The sequence below is a fragment of the Apodemus sylvaticus genome, chromosome 21, assembly GCF_947179515.1.
Source record: "Apodemus sylvaticus chromosome 21, mApoSyl1.1, whole genome shotgun sequence".
Taxonomy (NCBI): Eukaryota; Metazoa; Chordata; class Mammalia; order Rodentia; family Muridae; genus Apodemus; species Apodemus sylvaticus.
The window spans coordinates 55,737,616-55,756,755 of NC_067492.1; the positions used below are offsets into that span (position 1 = coordinate 55,737,616).

At 49.4% G+C, this 19,140-nt stretch overlaps 1 protein-coding gene across 3 annotated transcripts in view; it reads right to left on the reverse strand.

Moving 5' to 3' along the window:
- Positions 1 to 19,140, reverse strand: part of Tom1 (target of myb1 membrane trafficking protein) — a 34,960-nt gene that overhangs the window by 15,448 nt on the left and 372 nt on the right. Inside the window, exons 2-6 of one of the 3 annotated variants that reach the window (XM_052166418.1) lie at positions 4,301 to 4,385; positions 2,118 to 2,196; positions 977 to 1,108; positions 557 to 691; positions 319 to 465 (exon numbers count right to left, since the gene is read on the reverse strand). In XM_052166418.1, coding sequence (XP_052022378.1) covers positions 319 to 465; positions 557 to 691; positions 977 to 1,108; positions 2,118 to 2,196; positions 4,301 to 4,385 — 578 coding nt within the window. Of the gene's footprint in view, positions 1 to 318; positions 466 to 556; positions 692 to 958; positions 1,109 to 2,117; positions 2,197 to 4,300; positions 4,397 to 19,140 lie in introns of all 3 variants that reach the window. The other 2 variants (XM_052166417.1, XM_052166419.1) reach the window with 2 other exon arrangements.

A 19,140-nucleotide genomic window follows, 5' to 3' on the forward strand; every position in this document is an offset into this window, starting at 1 on the left:
GAAAGGAACCTGCCTGTTGGCCATTTCCTCTCCATGGTGCTGCACAGAGGGCTCCATGGAGGGAAAACTTTGGAAAAAGACAGTAGCACTCGACTGCACTCCAGAAGTCAGAGAGACTGGAACTTGAATCTCAGCAGATTCTGATGAGCTATGTGATTCTGAGTTGGTGGATTTGCCGTTCTAAGCCTTATCCGGAACACAGGCTGAACGTACACGTCTATGAGCTGCTGAGAGGACAAAGGAGTTTCCACAATGCTTAGGGACCATCTCTGACACCTCCCTGGAACTTCTGGTTCTGCCATGGGCTTGTCTGTTTACCTGCTCAGGAGTCGGTGTGATGGGTGAATCACCTGGGAGAACAGCTGGAGAGGGCACAGGAGTGGCATGCTGGCTCAGGTCTCTGCGCTGACTGGTGTTGGAGCCCACAGAGTTCTGTCCGGATGGTGTCTCTGAGTTGAATACCGTCTAGGGCGCAAAGACAGGGTGAGTGAGGCCTCCTGGAAAGGCACTACAGCCCCCTCAGAATAACTTCCACCCCACCCAAACTTCTCCTTACTCTCTGGGGTGTGTGGATGGGTGACAGCATGTCCAGGTCAGTCATGGGAAATTCTAGGCCCTTCCTTCGCAGGTCCTCGTAGACAGCAACAACACCTGTCAAATCAGGCGAGCTGCGGAACGCGTCAGCCCAGGACTGAGAGGGGACAAGGGACATGGCCGGTAACCACCACTCACCTTCTTTTCTGTGAGCCTGCCTGACCCTGGCACCTAGACAGAGGACAGAGTGCTTCCCTCCTCTTCCTCCTGGCGCCTGGTCCTCTAACCCTGTGTGCCAGGCTCAGCACACAGTCATAAGTCCTGCTGCACATGTAAGCAGTTCACTAGCAGAGCAGAAGACTAGCTCCGGCATTCCCCCACCCCTTGAGGCCACTGAGACACCCTACCCTGCCAAAGAGCACACCTGGATGAGGTTCAACACCTTGTCATGCACAATGGTGGGTGGATTGTTCTTCGGCAGGATGGTCCTCACCAGCACATTCTCTACGAAGTCCTGGCTGGCCACCAGTACATGGAAGCGGTGCCCGCAGTTCTTAACACATGTTTCCAAGACCTGTAGGTCAAGATGCCCAAGAGATTGCCCCATCAGAGAAGGGAAGTGGCCTACTCCACGAGACTCCTGTTCTACCCTTGAGGGAAGCCCATTACAAGACAGGAGGCTTCCAGAGAGGAGTCCCCAGGACATAAGAATGGCAGCAGTGCTGGACTGGATGCTGGCCTCCTAGGGGACTGGGACATGATGGGACGGACAAGACTCCCTTCCTACTAGGCTAGGGCCTACTATAACCCTTTGACACAGTTCCTCATGTGGTAGTGACCTCTCAATCATACAATTATTTTTGTTGCTATTTCATAACTATAATTTTGCTACTGTTATGAATCTTAATGTAAATATCTGATATGCAGGATATCTGATATGTTACCCCTGTAAAAGAGTCATATGACCCCCCCCCCCAAAGGGGTTGCAACCCATAGGTTGTAAAACACTAGTATGGAAGCTTAGAGGTTCAGGAGGAATCAGATACAACTTAGGTTGTAACATTGTGACCAAGGACCACGCCCTGAGCTCCTCTTCCCATGGCCTGGCAGAAGCTGCTTGTGCTTTGCAGGGTAGCAGGACCATCTGGATCTAAGCACTACCATGTAGAGCTGGGATAGGGTTTCCTCCTGACCACTTTCCAGCCAGGTTGTCCTGAAGACAGAATGTACAGTGCTTGGCCCATGCTGAGGTCAACACCATTCTGAGACACAGCATTTGTTTCATGTTCATTTTTTAGGGTGCAGCTTTAGAGGGAAGTGGTCCCAGTGTATCTACTCCTCATGTTAAGGCTGGAAATTCCTTTCCAGTTCCCTTGCTTTGTCATCCACCTTCACCAACAGTGTGGATGGGGAAACAATTTGCCCATTGTCCTTTTCTTCTGAGTTTTCAGGTGAGAAACCCAAGCATGGATGGGAGACCCGCTGGACCTAACTAAGGAGAAGCAGCTTTCAGCAGACCATGGTCCAGCCATGGAAGAGATCATGGAGAGATGGACAGACACGACAGGTAGCAGGATATTCACCGTAAGGGCCAGCATGACCTCATGGAAATTCTTATTCCCCACAATTCGCTTCTTCACTGCTCGGAAGGCATCTTTGGGGCTGGCAAAAGGGACAAAAGGAAGGAAGGACTTAGGCATAGAAACCTCTTCCTCAGCATAGAAGGCCAAGGGCCCAAGGTCTGGAGAGTGAGCACAGCCTGCACTCAGAGCACCTTGGACAGCTCCGTGTCTTTCCTAGGCCAGTTCCTGCAGCAGTTCTTGGTGTCAGTACCGTTATACTGTTTAGACCCTGAATGTCCGGACCCCAAAGATTCAGATATTTAAAAAATATTTTCACCATCACAGAGGCACCATTCAGACACTTTGAGGTGGGGCTCAGGTTGAGGCTATAGTTCAATGGCACTGTTTGTCTAGCATGTGCAATGCCCTGGATTGGGGTGGGGTCAGGAGAAGAGCTGGAACCTGCAGGGTGGTCTTTGTCATTAGAGTAGTGACTTTGAAGGGAACCATGGAACCCTGGTCCCTGTCACTTTTTTGTCCCCTGGCCATGTGGTGACTGAGTTCCTCACACACATTCCACATTATGACTGAGACAAAATAAAAACATCTGCTTCAGCGCCACAGACCAACCAAACCAAAAGTGAGATAAAAAATTTCTCTTTATAAGCAAATCCTCTCAAGGGCATTGTTACAGTCTGTCACAAAGCTGACTGGCTTGTGGACCACTTTAGTGTCTGAAAGGGACTGAAGTGGCCTGGAGAAAAGGGGACAGCACTGGCAGTAGACTATATACTGCACAGACACAGACAAAGTATATGGCAATGGTATGATTCTGCCAAAGACAGAAATTTAGGTGAGGTTGCTGAAGCCAAGGGTCGTGCCTGTCATTGCCTATGGCTGGCTCCTCCAGGCTGTGGGCAGTGCTCAAACGAACTCTGTGCTTCCCAAGATCAACATGGAGACAGGAGACTGTCTCCAAAGCTGCTGCAGTGACTTACTGGCCCTAGCGGAGGCTCAGTAGGCTTTTCCCTGCGGTCCTGCCATCTGTCCACTTGCACCTTACTCTCACTATGAGTCCAGATGCAGATGTGTAGGAACGAACCACACAGCGCAGCTGAGGGGGGCTTTGGTTGGGGCCTGGAGTTACCATCCTCTCCTAGCCTAAGATGGCCACAGTCTCTGAAATTCAGGCTGCACTCCCTGCCTCCTGCTCCTCTGTGCCAATCTGCACTGAACTGGGGGTGGGGGGTGTTCTAATTCACAGGAGCAGAGGCTTCATCCAGCTGCCCTCCCTGCCTGCCTGCCGGCCATCCACACCCACCTCACTCTGCTTTCTGCCCCACTCACGGACTCAAGCTAGAGTATAGGCAGGGTTTAACAGAGCTCTTTTGAGGAAAAGGTCCTGGAGAGGTGTCAACGTGTGTTCTTGCTCTAATGGTAGAGAAAAGCTGCCGTTGGACTCTGTTTTCACACCCAGAAAGGCACCATGAGTCCCCAGCTGGTTCTGTCCCAGGGAGGTGATGCACCAAGGGTAGAGCTCTGAAGCTGTGTGACATCTGGCCTGCTGTTCAGAGACACTGTGTGGGTCACAGCTAGTGACCCTAGTGGCCAGCTGCACACAAACTGCAATGTTTTTAGAGACAGGGTTTCTCTGTGTAGCCCTGGTTGTCCTAGAACTCTTTTTGTTTTGTTTTGTTTTATTTTTTGAGACACGGTTTCTCTGTCCCGAAACTCACTCTGTAGACCAGGCTGGCCTCGAACTCAGAAATCTGCCTGTTTCTGCTTCCCAAGTGCTGGGATTAAAGGTGTGCACCACCACTGCCCGGCATGTCCTAGAATTTTTGATGTAGATCAGGTGGGCCTTGAACTCAGAGATCCCCCTGCCTCTGCTTCCTGGGTACTGGGATAAAGGCGTGCGCCACCACCAACGGTCTCAGTGTCTCTGAACTTTGCACCTCTGAGCTTCTCATGCACTTGATGGAGGTACTATACTGGATCATGGTCCAAAGACGTTTAAAGTGCCATGCTGCTGTCTAAGATGGAGTCAGGATACTACTGTACCGCAGGGTTAGACTTTGTGATTACAGCAGTGGGGGACTATGGAGGATCATCTGGTGGGATATAGGCAGGAGTCAATGCTGGTGTGTATTGCTATAGTTGGCTGTCAGCCTGCATCCCCACCCCTCACCCCAAGAGTCCCTTACCCTTCCTCGGTCTCGTTGATGATGTCACAGATCTCCATGTTGAGTGCCCAGTCCTCGCTCTGCAGGGAGCCATCTGTAGCTTTCTCTGTGAAGAAACTGTAAGTCACAAAGGTATGGAGAACCCTGGGTGGTCAGGCTCAGACAGTGGAGTGAGAAGGGACTAGATAAAGCAGAAGGTCACAGACGCTTCTGGGCACCCAGGCTTATATGCTGTCCCACTTGTCACTGGATCATGACAGCCATGAGGCCAGAAGTGTCCTTGCTCTTTCATAGATAAGGAAACTGGCTAAGAACTGAGGCAGGCCTGGCCTCAGAGGGCTAGTTTATGAAAAGGTAGCTTTATCTGTATAGGTTATCCTCCTCTTTTTATTTTTATATATTTTTTAAAAGATTTATTTATTTATTTTATGTATGTGAGTACACTGTCACTGTCCTCAAACACACCAGAAGAGGGCATCAGATCCCATTACAGATGGTTGTGAGCCACCATATGGTTGCTGGGAATTGAACTCAGGACCCCTGGAAGAGCACCGACTGGTACTCTTAACCACTGAGCCATCTCTCCCACGGTTAAGCTCTTCTTTACTTCCTATTATCCTTTGGGATGGAAGTAGTCACATGGTTCAAAACAAAAAACTTCCAAAGATAGCTGGGCGGTGGTGGCTCACGCTTGTAATCCCAGCACTCTGGGCGGCAGAGGCAGGTGGATCTCTGAATTCGAGGCCAGCCTGGTCTACAGAGTGAGTTCCAGGACAGCCAGGACTACACAGAGAAACCCTGTCTCAGAAGAAAAAAAAAAAAAAAAAAAAACCTTCCAAAGAAGTATTCAATGGGGAGCAACTATCTCTGTCCCCGTCCCAGGCTCTCATTTCTTATAGGCCCCATTGTAATTGGTTTCTTCTTTAAGGGACTTGGCCTTCCATGCCCTTCTGAGGCACAGTTTCTCTCCATAGGTTGTGTCAATGAAAGGTCAGCCTCCAGAGTGGCCAGTGTTCACGTGGCACTCACAGAATGGCTGTGCAGTGAATGCTGGGCATTCCTGTTTTCCTTTCCTGGCACTGGGGCTTGAAGGCAGGATCCCATGCACGGCAGGCAAGTGCTGTGCCACGGAGCTACTTCCTAGCCCAGTTCTTCCCTTTAAACGAACACAAGTCATAAACAAAGCCCTCTTTGACTGTGTCATCACCTGGTCCGTCATAACGCTATAGAACCACTTTCATCCTTAGGGTAAGATATCTGAGCTATCTCATATAGGGAGGGAAGCATGGTGGCACACACACATAATCCCAGTACTTAGAAGGCAGGGGCAGGGGACTAAGAGTTCCAGACCACCCTGGTGCTGTACACCAAATCCAAATTCAGTCTTACACAATAAGACCCCATTGCCAAGGGCATCAATGGGAGTTATGTGAATGATGAATCTAGACTCAGAAAATGTGAGCCCTTCACCAACCCCCCCCATACACATGGACTACCACGTCTTCGGTTCACACATAACACTCAACTTTGTTCCACCTCCCTTCTGTCATGTCCTGGCAGTCATGGCAAACATATGTATTTTTTTTTTTACCACATGTAAGCATGTGACAGGCTAGCATTTCATTTTCAGAGGGTGAGATACGTGGTGTTCTGCTCAGCTGCCATGCTGTTTCCTCTGGCTTTCAGACTCTGACTGAAGATGTCGTGTACACACACACACACACACACACACACACACACACACACACACACACACACACACACACACACACACACCTGTTTATCAGCCAATTTGGCTGCTAGTGCCACTTGTCACACAAGAAAGACAGTCTTTATAGCTGGGTGGTACTGATGGCTTACCACTACACAGCTCTTTGTAAGCCAGGCCCATTCCAGGCACTGAGATGCCTGGTGGACAGATACAGGTCTTGCTCCATGGTGTCTGGAACAGGCCTCACAGCACGGCACACTCTTAGCAGGACTAGGAGAGGAGAGGGTGATCTTCATGTGACTGGGTGGGGCTCTGTCTCTTCCAACCTGCTGCAATGCCCCTGCTGGGCTGGTCAGGCAGCTGGCTCTCTAATTGGCATGCCTTCCAGTCCACCCTGGCTTCCTGCAGCCAGACATGTGCTACTGTGTCCCAAACACAAGACAGGAGGCTGAGACAGAGGGCGGATGCCATGTCACTGGCTTATGGCCAGGGGAGGAGGCCATGAAGGTGTCTCTTTAGAAGGGATGGGAGACAAGGCATGTTCTTTGCACAAATATCTACTGAGTGTGGCTTCTGTCACCACTCCTTATGTTAAGGTCAAGAGTCCCTTTGAGCAGGTTATGACTTGCTATAGAGTGTCTGCAGGTAGGAGCTGCTTAACCATGAAAAGCTGCTCCTTCGCAGGCTGCCCCCAGCCAGATGGCCAGTGTTGAGTTGTCCTTGAGCTTAGACCTGTGTCTGACAGTCCCAGTGCCATGGCCACCCCACCTCACAATCTGCACTGTGTTCATTCTCTTCTCTTCTCTCTCTCTCCCTATATCCCTCCCATCCCCATTCTTCATGTTGCTGAGAATGGCCATTTTCTTCCTGAGATTCACAACCTTCCAGGGTTCCTGAGTCTCTGCCTAGCTGACACACTCTTCTGCAATAGTTGAAGCTCTTAAGCTATACATTATATAACCACCAGTGTAATTAGCTAGTTACAATAAACATGAGATTTGTCACTTCAAGAAGTGTATATTACCACTTCCACCTCACTAATGAGGAAACCCAGACAGAGGGGTCAGCACCTCAAAACGGCCAGTCATAGTGATGCATGCCTTTAATCTCAGCACTTGGGAGGCAGAGGCAGCCTGATCTTTGTGAGTTAGAGGTGAACCTAGTCACCATAACAAGGCCATCCAAACCTACAAGGTCAGAGCCCATGTCAAACCAAACCAAACCAAACCAAATCAAACCAAACCAAACCAAACCAAACCAAACCAAACCAAACCAAACCAAACCAAACCAAACCAAAAAACAAACTGACCAAGCAACCAACCAACCAACCAACCAGCCAGAACTCATAACAAAACAAAACACCAGCATCCTATGGTGAGGGGTGGCTGGTCCTTTGCAATAAACTTCTCATGCCTGCCTTGCTGTCCTGCTCTCACTGGGGTCAAGGCATTGCAAAGCATCTTTCTAATCTTCCTCAGGTTGTGTACTCTGCCCCCAACTCCAGGAGCCCAAGGGCCTCTTAGCCCTGTCATTGGTGCTGCTGACAGAAAACCCTGGTAACTGAGCACCGTCTCCTCCTGGGGAGAGAGCTGAAGGTTCAGAAGGGGCTACAGTCATGTGGAAAAGCCAGTGACTGCAGAGGGAGAGCTGTGGGATGGGGAAGGTGCAGAAGAAGTCTAATTAGTCTTTCAAGGTTGCCAACAGAGATGGATAGGTGGATGACAAGCAGATAGGAGGAGGACTGTGACCTAAACAGGAAAAGGAAGAAAAAGAGGAGGTGGTGGCAAAGGTAAGATCATCTAAGCAGCTGATGAAATGAAATGAAGACTCTTCTGACTTGCCCTGAGATGCGGCCATGTAAGTGTGGAATTTGAGAACAGGATTGTCATGTTTTGTTTTTCAACATGAAATTAACTTGCTATTTTAAGAAGGGAATAATAACCCTTACCAGCTTCCCAGAGCATAACTGAGTCCTCCACCTTTAGCTGCTGGCAGTGACTTTCAAGGTAGTGGCTCTTGTCTCCCAGTTCCCTCAGGTCTCTGTCGTCAATTCAAGCTAACTAATGCTCAAGAATAAAAGTCCTGGGATCAGCAGCTAATTCTGTGTTGGACTGGATGCAGGTGTGTTCTGCCCAGAGGTAACTTAGTGACTTGCTCTGGGCAGTGGCTCCAGCCTGCTGGCCATACCTCCAAACTCAAGCATGTTCAGTTATGGGTCATGCCTTTGTGTGTTAATCAGGTTGAGCCTGCCTTCTTCATAGCATAGCATAGCATAGCATAGCATAGCATAGCATAGCATAGCATAGCATAGCAGTGTGGCTTCTCAACAATCAACTGTCTGAAGGCATGTGAAGGCTGTGAGGAACATCTTAGGACAACAGGAAGGAATGAACCTTGGGTAGTTGCTGGGTGCTTGTGCCCGACCTGTTCATTTTCAGTGGTGACCCAGAATCCCTGGCAGGATATTTGCCCTTGTGCTCTCCTGTTCCTTGGAATCATTCTGTGGGTGCTCAGTGAAGTACAGACAACATTGCAACTATGACAAACTACTTTCCTGTTGCCATATTAGCTGTCTCCTCACCTGCACAGGCCAGAAGCTGCTAGGTCTCTTGTGACAGGGCTAATTCTGGACTAGTGCCATCACCTGCCCAAGCCAAACTGTGACCCCATTCCCTTCTCTTCAGTGCAATTCTAACTAGCACTCTTTTCTGTTGAGAAGTTATCTGTAGCCCATGCTACCAAGAGTCAGGACCCGAATTCTTCAGTGAAGGAACAGTCGATAATGAGTCTTTCCTCCTTCTGAACCCTTTTTCTTTCACATCCCTGAGTGCTGCCTGGAAGGTCATCCTTCACGCAGCCAGAGACTCGGTTCACATACATGCTCACTGGGCACAGTACGAGACGATCACAGGACTACAGTGCTCCTCACTCTCCTCAAAACAGGCGAGAATTGGGGGAGAACAGAGGGCTCGGACTTGGACTTGCCCACAGCTACAGGGTTGGTAAACTGCAAAGCAGAGTCACTCTCCAAAAAGTCTGCTTTTCAAACCCACTCACTATTTTATTTATTTATTTTTTATATTTATTTATTTATTTATCTGTGTAGTTCTGTTTTGTTTTTTTTTTTTTGGGGGGGGGGGGGATCTTGCTTTATTATTACTCTCCTGATCTGGAACTTCTGTAGACAAGGCTGGCCTAAAGCTTACTCTGTAGATATGGCTATCCTGGGACTTCCTACGTAAAAGACTGGCTTGAGACTTACTGTTGTAGATAGGACTGGCTTGGGACTTACTGTGTAGACAAGGCTTATAGATAAGGCTGGCCTGGAGCTTACTCTGTGGGCAGGGCTAGCCAAGAACTTACTCTGTAGGCAGACAGGGCTAGCCTGGGATTAGCATTGATTCTCCTGCCTTTGCTTCCCACCTGGATTATAGGCTCAAACAGACCTGTAGCCATGGTTTCACAGCTCCCAAATGCCTTGAAACATGTCCAGACTCTGGGGAGACACTGGGGAGCAAAGTCAACAAGGCCCTACCATCAGCAAGTGTTCAGCCTGATGGAGGCTATAGCAGATGTGGAGAGAGGGAGGCTGAGTCAGCACATGAGTTTGCTGGAGGGCAAGGATCCAGAAGAGGAAATGAGTGTGTGGATCCACACTCCACCCTTAACTCACCCACGTGCATCCTTAACCATCGCCTCGCCAGCCGCCTCCAGCACCATGAGATCACCAGAAAACAAGGATCAAACAACCAGCACTCGGGCTGGAGAGATGGCTCAGTGGTTAAGAACACTGACTGTTCTTCCAGAGGTCCTGAGTTCAATTCCCAGCAACCACATGGTGGCTCACAACCATCTATAATGGGATCCTATACCCTCTCCTGGTGTGTCTGAAGAGAGCAATTGTGTACTCATACAGAAAATAAATAAATAATTAAAAAAAAAAACAAAACAACCAGCACTCACAGAGCTCTCCTGTCACCTGGCTGACGTGTTAGCCAATGCTGAAGAGCGTCTACCGCAGAGTGCTGGCCACTTTGCACTGCCTGCTGAAGGCCACCTCTCCCTGCCCAGCTCATAATCCTCCCAGGCCCACACTCTGGGTGGTAGACAGGAGACCCTTTTGTAGCTGTACAATAGTGCACTGAGTCTCCAGGTGTGCAGTTCAGCTCTATGGCCTGGGCCTCGTTCATCTCCCAAGTATTCTTTGTTATACTCACTCCTCTGCCTCCATGCTCGCAACAAGGAAGACCCGTGGGAAGGGTATTATTGAGCTGGCAGCCTGTGGAAAGCTGCATCTTTCCAAATTGCTTAATAGGTAAATGTGTGCAAGGCTTAGCCTCTATTGGTCAGGTTTCCTGTTGCCAGTGGCTCAAAGCAGGGCAAGCTGTCCAGGTGTTCACTCTCAGGCCTCACTGGCTGGCTTTCCTACAGGGTGGCTGTGCTGTGGTACCCACAGTATGAATCTGGTGTTCTAGGTGTCTTGGAGTTTGGCGGTCAGGCCCAAGTGCTGTGATGCGGCTCAACCTTAGCTCAGCTTCCTGCCGGCAACAGGATGGCCTGATGGCCCACACTCGGGCTTCTGTACTTCTGAACGTGCACACTTTTTCTGGGATAGCACCCTTGTCTCTTAACTCAGCTCCTAGCCCAGCAATAAGGTCAGATTACTTTCCGGGTACCCTGAGTTCTCCCTGCCTGCTCCAGCACCAGCATTTTGCATAGAATGCAATTCTTAGCTCTGTCTAGTAGACTCCTCGGAACATGGTACAGTGTTGGTTTCTTTGTCTGTCTGTCTGCCCTTTCCATTAGGGTGAGAGCAGATCTGAGGGCACCGGCTTCTGAGTCTTCAGGTTCTCTACACTGGATGAAGCCTGCAGGACCTGTTTGCTAAGTGACTGAGTGATGCTGCTGCTGAATTCTTAGCATGGTCACCTGGACAGCACTGTGGTTAGAAGCACCTCCCGGGCATTCCTTGATCCAATAGTTACTGGATAAAATTCCAACCTGTCAGAAAATTCCAAGTTCTTTTGCTTGTCCTTCCTTCCTTCCTTCCTTCCTTCCTTCCTTCCTTCCTTCCTTCCCTCCCGTGGGAGACCAAACTCTGGGAAACCAGACCCTCAACAGCTCTCACCTTGAGAATTCACTGACCTTGCAGTTTACAGCTGAACCACCCCCTTCTTCACACAAGGCTGATCAACTGGTTCTCATCCTGACCAAACACCTGGGGTTGTCTAGGCGGAACCAGCATTCCAGAAATGCTGCTGGATGCCACGTCCAACATCCGTCCAACATCCGACGATCTTTCCTCCTTCTGTGCTTTTAGCATCCACTTCAGCCCCTCCCTACTTCCTCTTACGGAGTGTTCAAAACCAGGCGTTCTGCTTTTCATTGGAGAGGCTTAGACAAGACCCCCCTTTTGTTTGGCCTCGCTCCTTTTTCCTGCCTGTTTCTCTCTTTCAGGCTTGGGTTTCCCTTGGCTCCCTGAATAAATAAGTCCCATGAGTCGGGACACCTCCCTCCCTCCCTCCCTCTTTTCCTTCCTTCCTTCCTTCCCTCCCTTTCTTCCTTCTCTCTTTCTTTTTCAAAACAAAGTTTGTCTGTGTAACAACCCTGGCTATCTTGGAATTCACTCTGTAGACCAGGGTGGCTTCAAACTCACAAAGATCCACCTCCCTCTGCCTCCCAAGTGCTGGGATTAAAGGCGTGTCTACCACCACACCTGGTCCAGGTTCCTTAATCTGCCTTCTAACCTGACATCCTTTTTCCCAATGAGAGTCAATTGTGGACATGATCCTCCCAGCCAGCGCCACCGAGTGCCCTGCCCGACCTCTGGGATGCAGACTAGCTGTGCAGCTGGAAGTGCAGCGTGGGAATCCACAACGACTGCAGCTCTGCCCACAACAGACACTAGGGTTCTGTGGACGCCTGTCCCATGACATCATGAACACCATGCTGGCCTGTGTGAGGTGACTAGACTACCTCCCCAGGCTCACACTGTTTTGCATTCCTAGTCCCTTTCCACTCATTCCTAGCTGCTTGAACACAAGAGGGAGTCCCTGGAGGTACCTGTAGGCTCTGTTCTCCTGGTAAAGAGATCCACGCTGCTGGTGCCCTCTGTAGAGCTCCCTGCCCTGAGGAGGACATTGGTATGGAAGATGTAGGAATACAACAGGAACCACTAGTGCACACATCACTCTAGATGAATACCCTGTGACTCACAGAGAAGGCCAGAGTCAGTCCCTTTTAGTCCTGCAGGACAGTGATGGGGAGGGAAACTAGAAACATGGAATGTGAATATACAGTTTACAGTGTAGGCCCTGACTTCAGCAGCCAGTGGCTGTGTGACCCTGAGCGAATGCCTTAGCCTCTCTGAACCTCATTCCTCCTTTGCAGAATAGGGTACCTAAAGTACCCACTTTCCAAGGGTTGTGTGAAGGAGATGAAAGTGTACAGGTTATGTATGTTGTGCCCACTGACTACAGCATCAGCACCAAAACAAATGTTACTCACCACAAAAATATCAGCTACAAATCAGTCCAAAATTTCAAGCCTTCCCATAGAAAATACTCTAAAGTCATTTAGAGTAGCCACTTTTATGTTTCGTCTTTTTAGTCAGTAACTTGTCACGAAGCCTACTTTCCAAATGAACAATTCTTTCCAGATCCAGCCTGGAAACTTCTATCAGTTTCTTAAGTTACTGAAATGTCCTCTCTTAAAACCCTGGCTGTCTCTCTCTCCCCTGTCATTTTTTTAAACCACAGGCCACAAGAGAAAGCTTAAAATACCTTATGGAGGGTATTGTTTCCTCAGTCCACAGTTTTCAAGCTGATGTAACAAACTATAAGTCCTCGCTGAAGAAACTTGTGGTTAGACAAAGGAGAGTTTCTTAAACTGTTCAGGCAGGAGGGACCAAGCCCATGCAAGGGCTGACTGTTGGTGGCCTTCTCTACTCCACCCATGGGTGAGCAAGATGAGAGGACAGCCTGGGCGTGGAGGTGGAGAGAGCTCTGAGATATGTTAGCGTTCAAAGAAATGGACAAACAGCCAAGGAGACAGCCTGGTGGCTAAGTGCTTGCTGTGTAACAGAGTGCCGTGGTTTCCCGTCCTCAGCACTACATAAGAAGCTAGGTGTCTCGGTGTGTACTGGAAAGGCAGAGGCAGGGGAATACCAGGAGCTACTGGACAGGTAGTCTGCAGAATTGGAGTGCTCCAGACTCAATGAGACAGCCACTCTCAAAAAAGGTGAAGAGCAATGGAGGAAGACATTTAACACTGATGTCTGACTTCCATACGCACATGCACACAAATACACACGAAATTGAACACACACATGTGCGTTCATATATGATGCAACACACACACAATAAAAATAAAAGAGAAATGGAAGACTGAGAGAGTACAAGAGAGAGAAAAGGGATGGAGGGATGGAGGGAGGGAGAGAGGGAGGGAGAGAGAGAGAGAGAGAGAGAGAGAGAGAGAGAGAGACAGACAGACAGACAGACAGAGAGAGGTGGGGGAGGAGGAGAAACAGGCATACAAATACCAGCGGGCTCATTGATTTTAACTTTAAGGAATGCACTCACATGATTGCAGAGCCTTGGCAAGTCCAAAATCTCAAGCCAAGAGAGTCAAATGTGTCGGCTGGCAGAGCTTCCCTTGCTCTGGGGATGTCAATCTTTCCAGGAAAAGTCTTCAACTGATTAAGGATCATCCACATTATGGAGGGCGATCTGCTCTAGTCAGAGTCTACTACTTCATTATTAATCTCATCTAGAATCGACCTTCACCAGGCTGGTGAGTGGGGAAGGCTCAGTGGGGAAGGGTGCCCGCTGCCCTGACATCACGGACATAATGATTATGAAGGAAGGGACTAAAGGAGTGTAAACAAGGCAGTTGAAGGAAAGCACCATGGAAGTAATAGTAAAGGAGGCCCACAGATATACAGTGGGGGGAAGGCGGCAGAGGAACGTGGCAGTTTGAGAGCACTGGCCTAGATCAGAACCTCATCAGAGGGCTAGAGTTAATTAGTGTACTGAATTCCAGTGTCCTTATGGAGTGAGTGGTAGCCCCAAGTTAGCTACATACTGAGGGTTTTTAGTTCAGCTGCCTGGACGCCACCCCCAAGACCAGAATTTAGGACTTTACTCTTATTTCTCAGTGTTCCATGTGGGAACAAAACCTATTCACTGGCTCAATCCACAGTCAGGCTGAGCCTTCAATCCCCAGGAGAACTGGCTCCACCCCACTGCCTGAAACCTGACCTGCCTGTGAATGTGCAGCCACCCAGCCAGTGACTGCTCAGATCTCAAAGACACAAAGGCTAAAACAAGAGCTGTACTGGAGGCTGGGTCCTGCATTGTTACCTTAGCTCTGCCACTAAGTGTGCCCTAGGAACAGTGACACCTCCTACAAGAAACCCCAGGGCTAACAGCTGTGGATGCCTCCGGTCTGGCAGGCACAAGCCAAGTGCTTCAAATGCCACATGCTGTATAGACAGCAACCCCGCCTGACAGGTGCTATTATTAGCCTCCTTTTACAAAGGAGGAACCAGAGATAGTGAGGTTAATAACCTACTCCGAGTAACAAAGCTCGCGCTCCGACTCAAGGTCACCTTGGGCATTACTAGTATTTGTCCAGCCAAGGTCCTATGTAGACACTGTTTTGAGATAGGGTCTCACTATTGCAGACCAGGCTGGCCTGGATCAGCCTGCCTCTGCCTCTGCCTCCTGAGTACTGGGATCAGAGACATGTAGCACCACACCCAAGAAGAATAATGTTTAATGACACATGGCAATGATATGAATTCAAACATGTGGCCATATAGTTTTATTGGAGCATGGCCACACCCATTCTTTTACCTATTGTCTTTGGCTCTCTACAACAATGAGCTTTTTGAGTATTTCAACAGAGACCAGAAGGCCTCTAAAGCCTTGAGGTTTTATTGTGTGGCCCTTTGGAGAGTAAGCCTGGTATACACCCTGACAGCCACGTGAGAATCCTCTGAAGTTCTCTCCTTTGACTCCTACCTGGCCAGTCTCTTACAGGTCCAGGGCTGCCACATAGCCTCTCTGCCATGCAGCACCAACACTTCCCCATTCCCATTGCCCTTCAGCTGCTGTTCACCAGTCCTTTGGGAAGGAGAGGGAGTGGGGGTGCCCCTGTGTTCCATTATAGATGGGGATGGAAGATAAGGCTGCCACAGGCAGGAGCAGACAGGATTGAGAGCACCCCTCCTGAGCCAGCCCAACAGCTGCCACACAGCCCAGTCTGTGGTTTCCCAGCCTCTGCCCTAAAGGAACCTTAGGACCCTGATGCTGCTCATTCATTTGATTCCTGTCTATGGGCCTGAGTAGGTTTTGGGGACCCGAGGACATCTCTACCTGTATGTGCACGTGTGTGTGTGTGTGTGTGTGTGTGTGTGTGCACTTTGAAAACACAAGTTTTCTCTGTAGCTCAAGCTGGCCTCAAACTTCTGGCAATTGATTTGTCTCCATCTCCTGAGTACTGGGATTTCAGGTGGATGCTAATAAGCCAGGCACAGCTCTTTATCTTGCCCTCCTCTCCCAGGCCTGGCCTCAGGCTCTGAGCTCCAGTGTCCTAACTCCCTAGGACTGGTACCCAGGAACGGCCCATATTCTGTGGGGACATCTGTAGCTGGCTTCTAAGCATCACCTGACAGCCAGAAAAGGAAAACAGGAATCTCTCCCACAGTAAGATCTGTCCTTGGACACACATCGTAACACATTTGAAAAAGGACTCTGCTACCACCTGGTATAAGTCACCAGGCCCTTGGGTCCGTAGCTGCTGCCGCTCTGGTGGGCTCTCCTGGAGTTGGGCTGAGTGATGTGGAGGTGGGGGAAAACTCATCATTATCTCTAATCTGTGAGAGATTAATACCACAGATTAGTCTGGCAGGGTTTTGCTAATATAGATTCAAACAAGGACCTGAGTAGATTGCTGTGTTCAGGGGCAAGAGAGAACACTGGGTCTTAAGTGTGACCCTGAGTAGCTAGCTAGGCTTCTTTCCCTCCTGTCAAGTCTCAAACCTGGAACAAATAAAAAGGCCCGAGGTGCCCATTTAACATATCCAAGCCGACTTGGCAGCCAGGTTCTCCCAGCATCCCTCAGTCCCCACCTGTTGCAGGGTCCTCCTGTCTGGCACACCCCAACCCCTGCCCTAAACGTCTCCAGCGCGGGTATTAGCCTAGCCCCCTGACCCCTACAGCTCCCTTTCCCTATATAATCTAGTAATTTTGGCTTCTGGCCTTTTTTCATCTACCTTTTACCTTCCAGGCCTCTTGGTCTGGCTCTGTCCTCTCCCTGCTCTGCACAGGGTCTAGCTCAGTCTAGTCACATTCGCGCTTGATTCTCCCAGAGGTCTTTGCCTCTGGTTATGTTCTCTCTTTTATTTACAATAAACTTTCTCCTCCACCATATTCAAAACCAGCTATGCCATCCGTTCTTTCTTCTCTCTCTCTCTCTCCCTCTCTCTCTCTCTCCCTCCCTCCCTCCCTCCCTCTCTCTCTCTCTCTTTCTTCACTGCCTTCTAGGTCTGAGGTATCAGGAAATGGAGGGATAGCTCCTGATCTCAACTCAAGCCAGGCTGAGGACAGACTTGCAGGGACAGTGATATATCAGTGTGAAGGAGGTAGACAAAGAACATGAGATGGCAGGAGCTGTCTCCCATACCCTCTCACTGCACAGACACTTGCTGAGGGACTGGCTTTTTCTTATAACTTCTCTCAAGCAAGAGAGTTCAACTTTACAAACTGAAAACAGGAAAGCTACACCCGTGTTAAAGAAGTTAGAAGGTTGATTACAACTTTGTGATTGTGGAGCGTTGGAATGCTGTAGACCTTGAGACAAATTACCTTGCTGTAGATCATTTAGTAACTACTTATTGCTCATCTCTGTGTCTGACCTAACATTTCTGTGACTACCAGGTAACACCTTTTGGAATAAGTTAATGGAAAACTAGTATCCACCAACCCAAGAGTTAGGAATGTCATCAGCTAGCACCTGAGACATATAGCATACATTTCCACGCTTATGCCATAACCCGAGTGTGTGATTTATGGCTTGCTTTTGTTCTCTGCAGCTACAAAAACATCCTGAAACCATTTCCACATTGGACCATGTTATTTGGGGTGATGTGATTCTGTGTTCTTGGGTCACAGCATTTCATATTTGATCCAGAGATGGGATGAAGTATCTCTGATTTCTCTTGAAGTGAGAGCTGTTTTGTGCCTACAGTAAGCAGATTGAGGACAGAACAAAAGAGCAGAGATTGGATCAGGAGTTGGGAAACGGCCTCAGGGAGGAGGTAATGGTGCCCAGTGCTTCCAGGAATGAGCCCAGCTCCTCACAGCAGTAGACACTCCAGGCAGTGAAACAAACAAATATCAAGGTGTATGTGACTTGTGAGGCCAGTGACACTGGGCCCTGCTTTGCACCACTTAATGACTGCTATCTTCTAGGATGCCAGTTCTTTAAGATTTCGCTGTCAGGGAAGGAAATCAGCAGACCTGAGAAGATACCATTTTACTCCTGCATCAAAGAGGGGCTTGGATTATAAGAATACAAGCATCTAAAACCATCAATCATCATAGCCAGTCAGGTCTTCTCTACTTGGAAGCTGATGGGGGACAACCTCTTGAGTCCTGAAGTTCCCGACCAACCTGGTCAACACTGAGAGACCCCGTCTCAAGAAACAAATGCAGACTCAATCTCCAGTGCTTCTATCTCTATACACGGAAGAGTATGGAACACTGATATTGTTGTTCTTCAAGGTAGGGTCTCTCTATGTAGCCCAGGCTGGACTTGAACTCCAAATCTTCCTGCTTCGGCCTCCTGAGTGCTGGGATTAGACTCCCACTACACCTGGCTCTTTCACAGCCTTGCTATCTGATCTCAATTCACCTGGTTTGGGGTCTTACTCTGCAGCTGATGCTACCCTGCAACTAATTCCAGAATCCAGCTAGCCTGGGACTTTGTGGCAATCCTCCTGTCTCAGTCTCCTGGGTGTAGGATTACAGATGAGAGCCACTGCTTCTGATGGGAGGTTTCAAAACATGTTCTCTCTCAGCCAGTTGCAAAGAGCACTCCTGGGAACCCGACTCCTGTCCATCTGAGTCATCTAGGTCCAACCTCTTCTGACATGAACTCCAAGGCAGAGAGGGTCCAGTAGTGCGATTTAGTCCGTGTTCCAAGGTACTGATGTAGCAGCACTCTAACCCAAGAAATATTTCTTGCCCAAGGCAGACAAACTTTCAGGGCAGGAAGAGCTGCTGAGCTTTGAACTGATAAGCATCCTGAATCCTAAAGACTTTATCCAGAAAGTCTCAGGATTTTGAGGCTGGCTTTGAAGGCTAGACTAATTTGCCCTTTTTACATAGGAAATCTGCGAAGAGGGCTGTCTTCTTTTTCCAGGTCTTAAGTAACGATTTGTGGTGGGATTTTGGTGAAGCACCAGAGCTCCCCTGCAGAGAACTGATGAGAACCTCAAAAGAGCCACCAACAACTGCACTGGTGGTTACAACACAGACCTGTGCTAACGACTTCAGGGGAAGCCTTGGCTTTCAGATCCTGCCTTCCCAATTTCACAATGCCGTCCAGACCCTTCAGGTAAGGGGGATGTGTGTCACACTCAGGCCATCCATTCCCGGGGAAAGGTCGCCGCCTAGCCTTTGCCCAAAAGTAGGTGCTGGGAGCTGGCACCTTCCTATGGGCTCCAGCCCCAGTAGGTGGTAAGACGTTGACAATGACAAGCATTAGCTATGTGCCAGGAAACATCCTCAGTGCCTCGCTCTTATTATGCATTTAATGATCAAACAAGTCCAGGAAGACCGGGCCACGGTCCTTTAACTACGGGCGAGAACCATCAAGGGGGCAACGTCATATAAACCCGAGTCTCCCGACCATAGGGACAGAGGCGCGGCCGAACCTAGACACCCCGGCGTCTCCGAATGTGGGGGGCGGTGACGCGGCGAATGACCCAGGCACCGCCAGCCCGGGAGGGACTCTTAGCCTGCGCGCGCCGGGCGGTGGCGAGGCCCAACGCCTTCTCACCACAGCAGTCCCTTTAACCCAAACTTTCTCCCTATACTCTGGACCCCAGCACGCACACATTGGCTGAACCACATCCTCCCAGGAC